The sequence below is a fragment of the Amblyomma americanum genome, chromosome 1, assembly GCF_052857255.1.
Source record: "Amblyomma americanum isolate KBUSLIRL-KWMA chromosome 1, ASM5285725v1, whole genome shotgun sequence".
NCBI classification, from domain to species: domain Eukaryota; kingdom Metazoa; phylum Arthropoda; class Arachnida; order Ixodida; family Ixodidae; genus Amblyomma; species Amblyomma americanum.
The window spans coordinates 403,714,498-403,731,974 of record NC_135497.1 but is presented as its reverse complement, the minus strand read 5'-3'; the positions used below and the strand labels follow the sequence as shown (position 1 = coordinate 403,731,974).

Below are 17,477 nucleotides of genomic sequence, written 5' to 3'. Positions count from 1 at the left end.
CGGGGTTAACTCCGCCTAAACCGATGTATGACGCGCGAAAGCGCGGCAACGTAAATAGTGACGCCAAAAGCGACGACATAGCAATGTGATGACCAAATCTCAAAGCCATGAACTACATTTTCGGGGATGGCCTGGGGCTAAATTTCTGGAAATGACCCGAGCCAATTTCAGAGGTCGCCATCGTGTCCAGCACGGTCAATTACCGTTAGATATTTACCCGGGCCCAAATCCAAAATAATCATGGATACAGTGATTGTAATATCCCGTAAGCCCTAAGAATGCCTTAATGTCCGTCTTTGTCCTAGGCCGCGGGTAGTCCGCTACCACCGATATCTGAACCTCCCTGCGTTTCCTGAAACCTTGGCCTACATTGTGATACAAATAATCAATGGTTCTTCTCGCAAGGCAATATTTCCCGGCCTTTACATTGAGCTCAGCTTGACGCAAACGGTTCAGCACTGCTCTCAGATGCAATAAATATTCCGCCCATGAATCTGAGAAGACAGCAATGTCGTCCAAGCAGGGCACCGCTAATGCTTAACAGCCCTGTGTAGAACACTGTCCATTAGGTGAGAGAAACAAAACGGAGCATTTTTGAGCCCGAAGCTCATCATTGTTGGTTGATAGCTTCCCGCTGGAGTGACGAAAGCTGCGTATCTGCTGGCGCGTTCAGTGAACGGAACTTTCCAGTACCCTCGAATAAGGCCTAGCGTAGTTCTATAGGCTGCTCGACTGACCTGTTCCACTCTCTCCTCGATACTGTGGATAGGGTACACTTCATCCTTGGTGACATCATTTAACTTACGGTAATCCACTACAGGCTTTGGGTCTTTAACCGGAGCTTCCAAGATCATAGGCGAAGCGTATTCGCTTTCGGACTGTTTGATTATTCTTAATTCCAGCAAGCGCTTTACCTCCCTATCAAGAATATTTTTCTACCATTGAGAAAGTCGATAGCACTTTGACCGCACTGGCTCCTTGGAAGTTAGCTCATTATGATGATCAATCAAAGCAGTTCTGCCCGGCCTGTCTACGAAGCAGTCATCAAATTCTGCTATCAGTTCACCGAGATCAGACAACTGAGATTCTTTTAGTTCTCCTCTCCGCTCAGTCCTCGAGGGGAGTTCCTTCGCGCTGTTTTCTTCTCCGCTTAGACAGATAAGGTTGTCTTCCATCTCCTCAGGAAGGTTCAGCGTTAGTTTTACCGCGGCCTCCCTCTGCACTTAAGGCTTCATTAGGTTACAATGGCAAATGCCTTCCCGGGGTTTTCACCTCGTAGTTGGTGTTAGAGAGCTTGGTAACTTCTTCAGCAGGTCATTCCCACTGTACTTCGAGCCTATTCTGCCTTGAAGCTCTCAAAAACATTACCTTGTTACCGGTACAAAACACAGTTGTGCGCGCCGTTCGATCATAGAAGACATTAGAACGAACCTGGGCCGATTTCATGCTGGCCTCCAAGAGTTCTTGAGTGTTATGTAGACGATCCAGCAGCGTCAACACGAATTCTACTACCGTCGGGTCTTCTCCGCGCCCCTTCCAGGCGTCGCGTTCCATTCGCAGAAGTCCGCGCAGTGACCTTTCAGACAACAACTCAGCGGGGATAAATCCAGTGGATCAATGCAACACTGACCGCAATGCAAAAAGTGCCGCACGAAAGCAAGCGTTCCAGTGAAGCTTATTTTCATAGCACAGTCCCCTAAGTACTCGCTTTAGAGAACAGAATGCCGCCTTTGTACGCTGTTGCTCTGCGGATGATGGATTGAGCTGTGCACTATCTTAATGCCGCATCGCTCTAGAAATGATATGGTGAGCGCACTAGTGAATACACTACCCTGATCACTTTGGATCTCAGAAGAGAATCCAACTCGGGCAAAGACTGATAACAGTGAATTCACAACACTCTCTGTCATCACCTCGCGCAGCGCGATAGCCTCTAGAAGCATCGTGGCAGGGCATAACATGGTGAAAATATCACAACACCCTTACTCTATCACGGGAAGTGGCCCAACTACATCTATCACCAAGCGGTGAAACGGCTCAGTAATGGTCGGTACTAAAACCATCGGGGCTTTCCACTAATCTCGCGACTTTGCGACCCTCTGGCATGTGTCGCACGACCTTACAAAACTCTCCAGGTCCTTAAAACGACCAGGCTAACACTACTATCGCAAAAGCCTCTGCTCTCTTTTCCTGATTCCCAGGTGACATGACTCCACTCCACGCTAATCCTTGTATAAGCGATAAAGCACACCGCCTCTCATCTGGAAATTCTCTTTTTCTCCCTTACTCGTCTCTGGAGCTTTCTGATCTCCCGTATGGTCGGGTAATTTGCTTGTTCCACTGCTACCTGTTCTCAGTTCGCACTCAGCAACGCCGCGAAACTGTTTCACACTGGCGGCATAAAGCCACTCTAGGATTTCCTCGTTCCGCGGTCTGTCATACTGACCGGACCCATGCTGACCGGTCTCGGGTGCCTCGTTTTGCGATTTTCTCAAACTTGTTCATATATTTCTGCCCAAGTTGAACGGCTGTTTCCCTCGCAGTGGCATTCTCGGGAACCAGCTGCGTTGCAAGTTCTCGCGCCTTCGAACTTGTTAAGGCCTGCGCAACTCGGTCTCCAAAAAGGATGCCCTTCTCTCGTAATAACTGTCCGATTTGTTGGAGAACAAATACGGAAAGCATTTAGGTAGGTTTCCTGAAACTGCGGCTTCGGTTGTAAGCGTACCGAAAGAGCCCTCGATTACCATTCTCCCTAGAGGCACGCACACGCTTTGTTCCTCCACTGCCTCTCGGATCCATGAGCCTCTGAAACCAAGTGTCTGGACTGAAGGACAGTTTCTTCCACGTTCATTCAGAATTTGCAAGGTACAGACCGATATCCTCTGATACCACATATGGGTGCATGTACCAAGCCATCTTGAACTCTGCCTCTTTGTTGAGAAGCACCACTTGCAGGGGAGAATTGCTCGACCTCTTGCTCAACTCCATTTCTAACTTACGGAGCTCTGTCTCCCGCTCCAGATTTGTTTGCTTCATTCACACTTTCACGTTCATGCCTCTTTTCCTCTTTTTCCCACTCTTTCTTCTCTCTGAGCTGCTCTTCCTTTTTTTGTTCTAGGCTACATGCTTTACCGAGCTCCTCATCATCTCCCCCCGAATCAGTGATTGCGTAAATAATCACAGGTTTTCGTGCCAAACCCTCTTTATCAAACCCTAATTCTTTACACGTCAGCAACAGGTCCGGCTTCTGCAGCTTCTGTGGTCTGAGTCTAGGCTATTTCCAAAACAACTATGCAAAAATACCAAACCTCGAGGATTTAAGCACAGATCCCTACCAGTTCTAAAATGTAACCCTCTTTTAGAATCTGGTCCACATCAGAGAGAAGCCAAGCGCTCACCCGCGCATGTCATCCTGTCCCGAGACAGCTGCTCTCGCGCTGGCCTACCGTTGTTGCCGCTTGGAGCTTCGTATCCCACCGCTGATCACCAGTTGTCATGGACGCAGGGGCTACCTCGAACCCAAGCTCCGTTGAGTAGACTGTCCGAGCCTTCTGGCTGCGGAAAGATGGAACTTCGAGTTTCGGAAATTGATAACAAGCCGGTTGAATGGCACTTTGATGAAACTTGTTTACATTATGAAGAAAAGAAAACAGTCAAAATTCAAGAGTTGATGCGTCGAGCGACTGGATGAGCCTTGTCGTCAGGACCCAGAGCGTCCTTTCTCACTCAGAACGCTCCTTAAATCCCCTAAGGTTCCGCCCCTTCAACGGTGGTGGCGAATTTCTCCAAGATGGGAACAGTTGCACAGCATGTAGCAAGCGGAGACACTCGTTGCAGAGTCCATCCGTGGGAACTGCCGAAGACGAATCGCAAGTCCGCTTCTATTTTGCAAAGAGGTGCAACAGTATTGCAACCGGCACACAGGTAATTCGTGCGGCGCCGCGGGCCACAACTACAAGGTCTCTCCGGTCTCGGCCGGCTTCTGACGGATACGGCTAATTACTTGCAGGCACCGTTCATTTATTCCCTTCTCATCTGTTCGTCGTCGGTGCTGCCCTAGGCGTCCTTCTTGCTTGGAACCCGTCAAAGTGAAGGCCATCTACCCCCCCCCCCCCCCCCCCCCGAGCCAAGTGTCGGCCAATCGCCGTGGGCATTTTCACAGACAGGCATCCTTTTTTTGTGGGGTCATCGGATAGCCAAACGTCGCACCGCCAGCAGGGTTGTAACAAGCTACACACAACCCGTGCGCGCGCACATCCGCCCACCCGGCGCATCCCCCCCCCCCCACACACACACACACACACGCTCAAGCGCGCGATCATTAACTACCCAGTACACGCAGCCCGCGCCACGCGCCTCGTTCTGCATTCGTCGTCTGTTTGCCCGGTGTTGATGGCACTTCGCCATCCACCGCGGGAAGCGGTACGAAAGGATCATCGACGTCGCATGAATATACTTCACTCTTTGAACCAATTCAACATAGTCGAAGATCGCGAAGCAGGTGCATCAGTTTAGAGTTCAGCCGGCAGTGGCGTGCAAAAGCAATTACGCTCATTCACTTGTTACACCCCTTCACTATTACGACCCCAACCATGCAAAAAGAATTACCTATCCTTCCAAGAAAGCATCAAATCCGGCTTGTTACACGGACTTGTTTTGCGGCTCTTGAAAAACTTTTAACTTCGGCGCTAGAAAAGGAAATGTTTTGTAGCTTGAAATTCAGATAGTTTCTTTTTGACGTTTCCTAGCTAGTAGATAGACCACTGTGTTTATTGAGGGATGCATTCTCGAAACGAACTTCAAACATGGCAAATATAAAAAATGTTCAGAATTTAGAGTCCAATTTCTCCGCACGTGCAACACCTACCTAGAAAACGGAAAATATAATACGCTTAGACTTTAGTTTTGTCTAGTAAATCAGCTTAATGTTAACAAATGAGCTAGATGGGGAATGACTCAGCTAAATTCCCGATTTTGAATGTGGCTCATAAAAAAATGCACGCTTCGACTTTTCTATAGCTTTAAGCGGTAAAACTACACAACCTGTCTTAGCGTGCGCTGTAAAACATGTCGCAATATTTCTACAGTTTCTGAGTTATAAATTTTCAAATGTGATCCAGTTAGCTGGATTACAACTACTGTCGAGGAAGACAGGAAAGACGCTACTGACCGTAATGTATAACATGAAGCGATCAGTGAATGCAGAATATTTTCTCCCTTATAATACTTCAGTGTTTACCCTGATAAAATAACAATCAACTCTTATTCAGTTCAATTTAAAGTGGGCCGGCTTTCATGCAATTGACTTGAGACATTGCAAGGATTTCTTACCTCGCCAATGGTGCAGTCCGTTTTTAACGTGTCGTGCTTGTACTGCAACACAACAAAATCAGCCAGGACAAGGGCCTCGACAAAGAATCCTTCATTTGCGTCTAGTTCTCATTAATATTTTCTTGCTATCCATGGAATTTTTCCGACCAAGACATGTTAGGTTCCCAAATATGCTTCCTCAAGAATAATTCTCAGACAGGACACTGGTGTAGCTTCAGGCGGCTACCAACAATGCCGCCGCTCGATTACAATGAGCCAGTCTTAATTTCTGTCATTCGTTTATCGCATTCAGGATTGCATCTTTCTCATAATAGGACGTAGTCATGAAAAATCGTTCAAAGCTACCCTCGTACAGCTGTCAGTTCGGAAGAAAGGACCTCTTTTGAGAAAACGAGCCCACTTACAACTCTGCTGCACAGCGAAAGGACGTCATGCAGCAGCTGGGATAAATCACGTGCCTCGGTGTTCCGTGTGTTCATCCTGTGCAGGCGAAATGGTGAACCCAGGGCCATCCCCTGCGACGAGGGCGGACCGGCCACTCGATTGAGGTCGCGCAACAGGAATCAAGCGGCCCCCTCCGCTCCAGGGGGTACAGGCCGACAGGGAGAGGCTGCGCTCGGTGCAGTTCGGTGAGCCTCCGCCTTCTCGCTATTCGCTGGCGCTGAATTGAGGCCTACAGATGGCGCCTCGGAAGCCGGGAGTCGATTGTTTAATGATGGTCCCAAGAAATGACTGTGCAATAGGTTGCTCGGAACTTGTGCTGTCCCACACCGCGACGTCAAGAGAACGAGGCAGTCCCGCTATTGTGCAGCTGGAGCTTCCTGTGTAGTGTCGCGAACTTGCCATGCCCCGCATCGCAATTTCGGGTGTGTCTTGTCTTTTCCCAAACTGTAGATTAGTAAGTATTGGGTGAAAAACACTGGACTTCATAAATTATTTCTTCCCTGCCAAAATGGCCTTTCTCCCGTAGGAATATTGTTCAATCCATTGTTATACGACAGCAGCACAGCGCTGCTTCATTTCGTTTTGGGCTAACGAAGAACTAGCCCCAGTAAGAGCTACGCGGTCATACGACGCCACAGAAACAAAAGGCTCAATTTTCGATCATTTCAGATTATGTTCTTGCTTCCCACCTATGAGTCCCGCCCTCTCAGCTATGGAAGTAATGCCATCTAATGTCAGCCATGTTCTCCTTGCTACCAAACGCAGGCCGAACAACTGCATACGCCCACGAAAATTATTAGCGGAACTGAGCAGTTTCTGTACTTAGACTTCCTGCAAATCATGTAAGTATTGTTAATACATGACTTGCAGACACACAAAAGATTGCTTATTTATGAAAACATTACTCATGTGCGCTAGAAGAAGCACTCTTATAGCACAGCATTAAAAGCATACACGACAAGATGTGCATGACATGGAAAATATAATGATTCCGCACACGTTCAGGTTTTGAGTCTGCGGCGCCACTGGTAGTGCCAGCGGGCTACCGACAAAGCGTTGGCTAGTCTATTCATTGGAAACCGCATTCAGACCTCCATTCATCACGCTCATGTGGGAGCGATGTTACCGAATAGTTTCCCAAAGTGGCCCTGATCGACCTATCCCGGTAGGAGCAGCATCCTTGTTTACAGAAAATGCAGAGTCATGATCAGAGCGGTCATGGCTGCTAAGCTAAAAAGGGACGAGAAACATCTCCCACCATACCACACATTCCTTGCGCCCATGCAGGCCAGCTGAAAGCCGGGCCCACGAGCCTGCCGAGTGCCGGGCTTCTCGCACAGCCCGCGGAGGGCAGGCAGCTGACCCGAAGAGCGCCGGTCAGACAGCCCCCGCAAGGGCCACCGGCAGTGCTACTGTTCGGTGAGCCAGGCCTGCTGTTCGCTCTGCCGCAGTTCGTTGGCTGCTGGCGCCATCGAACCAAAAGCCGAATACTCAATGTTGGGCGCGCGGAAGGGCTGCTCCGCTTACCAGGTGCTCGTGGTATCCTGCGCCGGGCTGTCCCGATTGGCCTGGTCACGTGTACGAGCCGGTCTTGCGATAGTTTAGCCATAGATTAAAGATAAGAGAAGCCAGATAACGATACAGCGATTTCCCTATCTTCTCGACCACGCAGAGTGAAAAAGGCTCAGCTTCTTCTTCTTCTTCTTCTTCTTCTTCTTCTTCTTCTTCTTCTTCTTCTTCTTCTTCTTCTTCTTCTTCTTCTTCTTCTTCACCCCAGGTATATGGCACATACCCAGGTGGGGGGATTGGCCAAGGTGTAGTTGAAGAAACAAAGAAGTTTCCATGGAAGATGACAAAAATAAGCACCAATCGTGAATTTTGAAAAATCAATGAATAAAAACATGAGAACAATTGACAGTTAAATAACAGACAGCATTTTGGTGAAAAAGAAGAGCTCGTAGAACTTTAAAAGAATTAGCACATCAACCTACCAGTTGCAATTATGTAATTGTGGAGAAACCCACAAATAGAACCCAATGCAAATCTCTTGGCGTTCGCACCAAACGATAATAATACTGGGAAAGATAAAGGGAGCCCTATCCTCGAGAGAGGGACCTCCAGGTAAACCTTTCTCTGAAGTGCGAACTTTGGGCAGTAGAGGAGAAAATGGTCTAAAGATTCAACTTTCCCACATGCGTCACATAGGTTCGTCGGTGTCAACCCACACCTGCATAGATATAAATTCAAACTTGGAATCCTGCACCGCAACCGCGACATTGTTACCTCACACAGCCTGGATTTACACGAACGGACGTTCCAATTACATGCTAAGTGCTGATAGTCAGTGGTATTTAGTAAGGGATCTCGTAACCTGGCTGATATATGTAGGAACCGCTGAAACCTGGAAATCGCCAGCAGCCTGAAATTCGGGACGGGATGTGTCACTGACCCGTCAAGAGCCGACCTTGCTAAGTAATCAGCCACCTCATTTGAATGAATACCTGCATGGCCAGGGACCCAGACAAAACGGACCACCATAAAAGTGCATGGGACAAAAAATAGCAGGATACGGCTCAAAAAATCTTCTTGTGAAGTGTCAAGGGAGACTAACACTGACAATCAGCGAGAATAATAACATGAGACACATGGCATGGAATTTGGTGAAGGGCCATTCCAAGAGCCAAAAATTCCGCAAAGAATATAGGAATATAATCTGGGATGCGGACGGAATAGCTCCATGCCAAATCCTGCAAAAAGATGCCAATTGCAGCTTTTTGGCAGTTGACGGAGGCATCGGTAGCAAGCACCGTATGATGGGGGTATTTCTCTATGTGATCCGAGAGAATACCGTTTAAAATGTTTGCTGGCATGTGTTTCGCATGAGATGGGAAGATGTGGTCGAAATGGAATTCCACAGCTGCCGGCGTGTCATCAACCCACTGCAAAGAACTGAGATCAACACCAATCGGTGTTAAAATGTTCTGCGTTAACATAATTTGTGGCATTTCATACCGTGGCCAATGATGAGAAAAGAATAAGGCCGGCTGAGACACAAAAATAGGAGTACTGACATCAGTCACTGGGTCCATCGAGCTGAGGAAAGCTCGCACCGTGAGTATTTAAAAACGGGAAGTTAGATCAGGGATACGGGCTTCCAGATAAAGCAGGGCGTGTGAAACTGATTTTGGGAGACCAAGGCAGAGGCGGAGAGCGCGCCATTCCAGTAAAATTAAGGGTTGAATCTTGTAGCTTGCGCTACCAGAGAACAGAATGCAACCAAATTCAAGTAGAGGTCTTACTTAGGCTTTGTATAGTAACAATAACGTGTCGCGGCGCATCCCAAACTTTTTATTGGCGATTCTTGTCAGCCGGCCTAGAGCGCGTTCTCCTTTAAAAGCATTGTTCTTTATATGAAGGCTCCAATCTAATGCTGGGTGATAAGTAACACCCAGATATTTTACGGATTCCACTTGTGGAATCTGGAGAGAGCGATGGACTAATGAAATGTGCAAAGGCCTCTCTGGAGGAAATACCAAAAACTCCGCATTTGTCTACATTCAGGGATAAATTAATACCCTGCAACCATACTCCAAGAGCATCCAAATATTCCAGCAGAATGTGGTAAAGGGAGTGGATATCCCTGGCCGAGGCGAAAAAAGCTATGTCATCTGCATACACAAAAACTGTTATATCAGGACGAATGGGGATGCCACTGACCAAAATATTAAAAAGCAGAGAGGATAGCACCGATGCTTGCGGCGCACCTCTTGATTGATAATATGTTTTTGAACATAGGGTTCCCTCGGCGCAGTAAAAGAATCTGTCCTTCAGAAATTCAGATATCCACGCATAAATGTAGGTTGGAGGATGTAACTGAGCAAGTCTGTTAAGTAAAATAGTATGCTCTACACTGTCATAGGCCTTTGCTACATCAAGAGTGACCAAAGCTGAAACTTCTCTTCTGCGTAGCGAGAGCCGGATTCTGCTCTCTAGATCCAGATGCGCGGACCATATAGAGCATCCACGACGAAGGCCAATCTGGGCTGAGCTGAGACCACTGATGTCATGAACATGTTTTGTGAGGCGACTGTGCACTATTCTTTCTATTAATTTGACTAAATTTGAAGTCAGCGCAATTGGCCGAATATTATCTAAGACGTATCCTTTTCCTACATCTTTCATTAATAAAATAATTTTCGCCGTCTTCCAAATGCTTGGAATCCATGCATTTTCCAGAGAAGCATTGACCATATCTAAGAGGGTGCTTGTAAACTCCTGGGCTAAAATTTTATTCATACCAACAGTGACACCATCTGGTCTAGGAGCTGCAGGATGGAACATTGCCAGGACTGAGAGGAGCTCTGATGCGTCAACCTCGGTATAATCTGAAGAGGGTGAAATTGTGCACAAAGGGACGTTGCTCTGCGTCTAGAAGCGTAACGCCAATCCCTGAGCAATACACTCCATGCTCTCCTGAGCCTTTTGTGGTGATAACACTGTTGAACTAGTGAGAAGAGGGACGACAGAACTCTTGTTACGTTCCATGAATCTATACAGGGCTTTCCAAAGACGAGGATTCGAAAGATATGTGTTTAAATTTTGGTTGTACTCCTCCTTGGCTTTTGCAAGTGTTCTTTTGAAAGATGCAGAGAAGAATTTGTAATTTAACCAATTAGCCGGACTCTGGTTGCAGGACAGCCTCTTCCAGGCCGCTTTTCTGCGACGATAGGCCTTCTCACATTCTTCTGTCTACCAAGGAGATGGCTGTTTAGTAGAGTAGCGTGGCTTTTTGGGCTTGTTGGTACATAGTTCCAATACACTGTAGCGCAGCAAAAGACGAGGACACAAGAGACGAGAGACGAACACCACGAGCGCTAACTTCCAACAAATTTTATTCTCCTGAAGCATCACATTTATACACCAGAAAACAATAATCACACGTGCGAACAGTATCGATTTCTTAGAAAAACGAGCTCTTTATCTGAGAGGAGAATGGAAGGTGTGCTAACACACGAGCATCCTGACCTATTTATCTTTTCGGCTTCAATGATTTCGCGCGTTAACCTTTCTCTACTTTTTCCTATCACACGACTTTTATCAAAGAAAGGCTTACAGGATTTTGACTTGCATGCGAGAATGTGGTCAACCAGCGATCCGCCTTGCCCGTTTCTGACGTTGCGAGCGTGTTCCATTAGGCGCTCGTTCAGACATCTCCCCGTCTGGCCGATATAGTGCTTCCCGCATGACAAGGGAATTTGATATACAACACCTTCATCGCACGTGACGTAGGGCTTCTGGTGCCTAGTTGCGCATCCGCGCGCTTTGTTGGTGTTGGTTTTTCCCAGTTTGCACAACGTTGCAAGTTTTTTCGGCGCCGAGAACACGACGGTCGCATTCGCTCGTTGACCAATTCTTTTTAAATTGTGGGAAATCTTGTGTAGATACGGTAATACAACAAGGTTTTTTCGTTCATGAGGAACTGGGTTTGTATTACATTGACTGTCTGGTTTCATTCTCTTATCTGTTGCGGAAAAACTTGTTAAGAGAATGAAACCAGACAGTCAATGTAATACAAACCCAGTTCCTCATGAACGAAAAAACCTTGTTGTATTACCGTATCTACACAAGATTTCCCACAATTTAAAAAGAATTGGTCAACGAGCGAATGCGACCGTCGTGTTCTCGGCGCCGAAAAAACTTGCAACGTTGTGCAAACTGGGAAAAACCAACACCAACAAAGCGCGCGGATGCGCAACTAGGCACCAGAAGCCCTACGTCACGTGCGATGAAGGTGTTGTATATCAAATTCCCTTGTCATGCGGGAAGCACTATATCGGCCAGACGGGGAGATGTCTGAACGAGCGCCTAATGGAACACGCTCGCAACGTCAGAAACGGGCAAGGCGGATCGCTGGTTGACCACATTCTCGCATGCAAGTCAAAATCCTGTAAGCCTTTCTTTGATAAAAGTCGTGTGATAGGAAAAAGTAGAGAAAGGTTAACGCGCGAAATCATTGAAGCCGAAAAGATAAATAGGTCAGGATGCTCGTGGTTAGCACACCTTCCATTCTCCTCTCAGATAAAGAGCTCGTTTTTCTAAGAAATCGATACTGTTCGCACGTGTGATTATTGTTTTCTGGTGTATAAATGTGATGCTTCAGGAGAATAAAATTTGTTGGAAGTTAGCGCTCGTGGTGTTCGTCTCTCGTCTCTTGTGTCCTCGTCTTTTGCTGCGCTACAGTGTATTGGTGTTTAGTAGAGGCTGCTGCGGGCACAGCGAATATTGAGTGGTCTATTGCATTTTGCAAAAATGAAACCGTCTGCTGAGCTTTGTCATCCCGGCTTGTATTAACTAAAGAGGCAAGTGAGGCGGACATCAGATTTTTATAAATTTTGTGGTTGAAAAATTTATGGGTTACACAACTAGCTTTAAGAGGAGATACCCGGATAGTGAAAGTTATAGGAAAGTGATCACTAGACGTACCCGAATCCTCTGTCGACCAATCAGTCACATCTAGCCTACCTGCTGATAATTTTAAGTCAATGGCTGAGCGAGCAACCCCTCGCATAAAGGTTATTTCTCTAGAATTGCAGCAGCGTACAGCATTTACAGACAGCCACAACCAGAGAAGCTGGCCGCAGGAATCAGTACGACTTCCCCAGTCACTATGGTGAGAATTAAAATCTCCTGCGATGACTGCACTGTTTGTGCCAGTCACCAAGCTGTCTAAACAGTCTGTCCTGTGTACACCAAGAGGAAAATAGACATTAGCAATTGCAATATCAGCACAATGGGGAAATGAAATTTTGATCGCTAAAACCTCACAGTCAGGGAGAACAATTTTCTTAGAGATAGATGCCTGATGACATAAATTTTTAGATAGCATAGTTACCAAGCCACCTCCCCTGCCAACATTTCGATCTGACCTGAAAACTCAAAAGTTTCTCATTGAAAATGATTTTTACGGTGACAACCATGTTTCTTGTAAAATCATTTTTAGCGCGAAACCAATTATGAACGTAGTTTTTGCATATAATGTAAGATATCACTATAACAATCAATATATCCGCCGATCACCCGACAGCAGTCTCGTATTTTTGTTCTATTAATATTTTTGCTATAGTCAAAAGGCTTCCCCAATGGTTTCCTACGGCAGTCTTAACTGTTGGATGCGATCGATGGAAACATTTTAAAAGCGAGATTTTTCTACTTATCAGAAGAATGAACAATTACTTTATATTTTCATAACAATATCTTACAATTAAAAAAAAATCCGAGAATTTTGGACATGAAACCGGAACCTCCTTTATGTGCGATGAGCACTCACGATTCGTTTCTACGAGGTTGTGTTTTTACCCGCCGCGGTGGCTTAGTGGTTAGGGCGCTCGACTACTGATCCGGAGTTCCCGGGTTCGAACCCGACCGCCGCGGCTGCGTTTTCATAGAGGAAAAACGCAAAGGCGCCCGTGTGCTGTGCGATGTCAGTGCACGTTAAAGATCCCCAGGTGGCCAAAATTATTCCGGAGCCCTCCACTACGGCACCCCTTTCTTCCTTTCTTCTTTCACTCCCTCCCTTATCCCTTCCCTTACGGCGCGGTTCAGGTGTCCAACGATATATGAGACAGATACTGCGCCATTTCCTGTCCCCATAAAACCAATTAAAATTAAAATAAGGTTGTGTTTTTGCAGATTAAAAAAATTTTGCGCCAGACGTTTTCTGCTTTTCTTCGCTCTAAATGACCGACGCAAAAAATGGTGACTGCGCATGGGTGCTGCAAAATGTCATCCACCAGCCGGAGGCGCACTTCGTTGTAACGCACAGAGAAGGCGCCGCGATGCTGCCTTTTGCGTGCTTCGAAAGGCACAGCCCAGAAGAGCGGATGGCGCCAAGCACAAGCTGGCTGTTCAAGCGGAAGCTCTTTTATATAGGCAACTTCCCTGAGAAGGAGCCGGATCCGTGCCGGTGGAAAGAAAGTGAGGTACAGTCGTGATCAAAAGCTTGCCGGATGTGCGAGAGCGTGGCAAAACTGCACCCCTGCATGTCCTCAGCCTCTGTACACTCACTCTGTACATTTACGCCCTACACATGCTGTACGGGGGTCGCTACCGGCGCCAGGTGTGGCTTCGCCATCCGCCAGGCCCCTGGTCTAGCCTTCGTTGTACAGCCGTGATGCGTGAAGCGGATCGCGTCGCCTCTTTCCAGGGTACTCAACATGCCTGCGGAAACAATCTTTTCTTATTTTTTGTTTTCGCGCTCTTCACAGCCCGGACCCTAAATTTCCGAAGCGCGAGAGCTGAACGAGCAGACAACGAGCCTCCGAATTTGATGATGATCAGTCCTCCTGGTCGCGAAGAACATTGGAATACTAAGGCCTCTGCGTAAAATCTGATTGTGCTAAGCATTACGACGGGAAGGAAATGCTCTTTTTTTATTTCCGTGTGACACAAACAAACCACAATTCACAGGTTTGTTACCAGTTAGTAATGCGAATAATCCAGCGTTAGTTTGCTTGTGACCGCGAAAAAATGGGGGCATATTTCAGTTGACACATTACAGCGGAACAACTAGGCTACCACAGCGATGCCATAGTGGTGAGACAATACGCCTTGCATTCGGAAGGTGTTGACCCCTTAAGTCTTAGGTGCATTTTTACCGGTGGGTGTCCGAAGGTAAAGTTTGACCCGGTGCTGCCCGGCGGTGGTGTTGCGGAAGCCGACGCCACCGGCAGAAAACTGAGGAAAGAGCTAAAAACAGGTAACGCGATATCCACTAGGCAAGCCCAGCATACGGGGGCCTAGGTGCGAAACATCCGTTGCGAATGCGATGGTTGCTGGGTTGTTAAATGCGTGAAGGTGCTGAGTGGGAGTTTCTGGTATTGCAGGTGGGAGATAATTTTTTACCCGTGAGTGCCCGAAGGTATACCCTTCGGAGGTTGCTCCACAGGAGTCTCGTTTGTGCGTTGGACCGCGCTTTCCACGCAATGTCTCCCTTCTGCATTCATGGCTGGCATGAACACTTGTTCGCAGGGCTTCACCCTGATGTGTGTAGCCTACTACGGTTGACGTGAGAACGTTTACACAACATGATCGCCTCGGACGGCAATTTCACTCGCATTAACCTCGGTGACGGCTGAACTCGCAGACGGATCTTATATTGTTGCCAACCATTAGTATTCTTGCTTGCTTCTTTCACGCGAACAATGCCTTGCACATTTCTTTTCTTTCTTTAAGCTTACCGTAAACGCATTTTTCACAGAGGCCTTAGTATTAAACCGTCCTCGCGACTAGGAGGAGTAGTCATTCTCAAACTAGGGGCCTTTTTGTTCATTGTAACGCTAGAGCGCAAGTACCACCGTGTCGAAAAAATTGCGTTGCGTCAGTGTTGGTGACGGTTTAGTGCGTCGCAGCTGAAGCGGCCGGAGCAACCGGCCGCTGAAGCAACCAAGGTGGGCCACCTGGTCACATGACCTTCTGGCGTCATCGCAACCTGTCCACCGAATTGTGAGCAAACTGGCCACCATGGCAGGTGGCACTTAATGACTGGTCGCGAGAGGCTGCTCGGGAAGAACCTTTCGGGCCTCACAAGCCCCACCGGTGACAGCACCTGCCATTGCAGGGCAGTGGCGCATCACCTAACCGCTGCACCACTGCGCGGGGAGTGGTATGAGGACTTCCAGCGATCTATGAATCTTATTGTGGAGAATAAGCAATTTTGCCTATAGGGGCCTTAACCCAGTAACGCTATCCCGTCCCCCCAGTTTTATTTTTCTCAGTGTGCGCTTGTTTGACATTATGGATCACTGCTATGAAGAACACCAGATAAAAATGACGGACGATTTAGCGTGGGTAGGCCAAATGCCAACTAAGTTCGCTAGCACTGCGGCTTTCTCCTCGGCTTCGGTCCGAGGCTTGGTCAGGCAACCGTTAGACAGAACCGTTGCCACACAACCCGGTGGGTAGGTGGTGAACCACCTGCCAGAGTCAAGCAGGCTGCAGGCAAAGATCGTGGAAGTCGTTGAGTCAGGGCCTTATTGCTGGCACACTATAAAAATTGGGGGAAATATGTGGCTGGCGACTCGCATGCAGAGGTACCCTGAAAGCAGGTAACGCGATCTGCTTTGTCCACCACGGCGGCTAGAGCAGACGCCAGGTGGATGGCGAAGCCGCACTTGGCGCAGGGTCCAATTTACGCACAGCGCGTGGGAGGTAGGTTTTAGGGTAGAAAAGTTGCGAGGAACGAAGGAGCTCTGTTACGGCTGCGCACAGATGCATTTTTGCCAAGCGCTGGCACGTCGCGTAAATTCTTGACCGCTATCGCCCCAGTGAAGCTCCGGAACGATGTGAGTTACTTCAAACGAGGTTCGAGAGGCGAAACTATAGAAGGCTGTGCTCGACAGAGATGCTCTCAGAATGGTCGCTTCAATTACCACCGATTCTGTTGATTTCTACGTTTTGACGCCTCAGAAAAAAACTGCGGGCTGAAGAACGACGACCTTGGCTGCGCAAGGCTATCAGTTGGCTTCACCCCTGCTGTTTGGTTTCGTCGTGGTTCAAGCCATGCAAACATTTCCGTACTTTAACGAGAATGGGCGATTACAGGCGCCAGGTGTGTCTAAAATCTCAGCTTAATTTCGAACGCTGTTATCGGGCTCGACTGTGTACGTTTTTGTTCTTGAGTATTGAAACTGAAAAAAATATAGCAGTAACCACTTTTCATGAAACACAAAAACTGTCTCACCTGTCAATCGCTGCAAGACTGCGAATGGTCGTAAATTCGCTGTTTCGATACTACGCAGAGCCCGAGAGGGCCGACGGGTCCACGCACAGGGAGCTGCCGGCAAAACCGACGCAGACGACAGCTCGGTCGCAGCTACTCCGGGCTCGTCGCGGCAGGGGCCACGCACTCGCTCGACCAAGGCCTCCGCGCCAGGGGCCCCGGTGAGGCGGCCCCGTTAGGCGCTCGCCTTCTGCCACGACGGTACGGGCCCTGTTCCTTTTTAGCTGTTCTTTTTCAACGAAAGAAGAGACCACGCCCTCGTCGGTGGCTGCGAACTCTTCCTTGGGTAACACTGGTCGACCGCGTGCGCCTAAATTCGCAACGTCATGCAATACGGGAAAATGAACTTAATGGCCTGCTTTGACAGTATGTACAGTTCAGAACAGAGGGTGAATGCTTAGCGCATTACTTGAACAGACGGACAAGAAAATGGAATTTTTTCATCGTGCACCCAAATAAGAGATGCATGTGGTGTTGCGTTTTCCATGCACAAATAAGACTCACAGAACAAAAGTAGAAAAGGCCGGAAGCATAGAAAGAGATGCACATAGTGTTTTCTGAGAGGCTTTTGATGTCGTGCTGATGCATGCAAGTTACACCAGTTTTGCTTTTGTGGTCTCTCTGTAAGGAGCTTCAACGTGTTATACGTAGCTGTGTCTTTTCTTGAAGGTTAAGTTGTGCAATGAACCATGCAGATTTTTACCTGGTCCCTATTCAGATACAAACCTTGTAACCATCTTAAACTATACGGGCAAAATAGTTCCGGCTAGACAACACGTCAATCACAAATTATCTTCGGACAGAAGGATCTTATCTGGCTGCCCTGCCATGAGTTGCTCATAGAGAAGCTTCGACTGTGTTGACTATCACCGTCCCTTTTTGCATGGTAAAAAAAATGAGCTCGGTCACTTCTTCAATACTCTCA

At 47.7% G+C, this 17,477-nt stretch overlaps 1 protein-coding gene across 2 annotated transcripts in view; it reads left to right on the top strand.

Annotated features, from left to right (window-relative positions):
• Nucleotides 1-17,477, top strand: part of LOC144102531 (uncharacterized) — a 122,933-nt gene that overhangs the window by 71,888 nt on the left and 33,568 nt on the right. The window contains exons 9-11 of one of the 2 annotated variants that reach the window (XM_077635783.1): nt 5,820-5,960; nt 7,063-7,194; nt 16,572-16,753. In XM_077635783.1, coding sequence (XP_077491909.1) covers nt 5,820-5,960; nt 7,063-7,194; nt 16,572-16,731 — 433 coding nt within the window. In that variant the 3' untranslated portion in view covers nt 16,732-16,753. The remainder of the gene's footprint in view (nt 1-5,819; nt 5,961-7,062; nt 7,195-16,571; nt 16,754-17,477) is intronic. The other variant, XM_077635790.1, reaches the window with a different exon arrangement.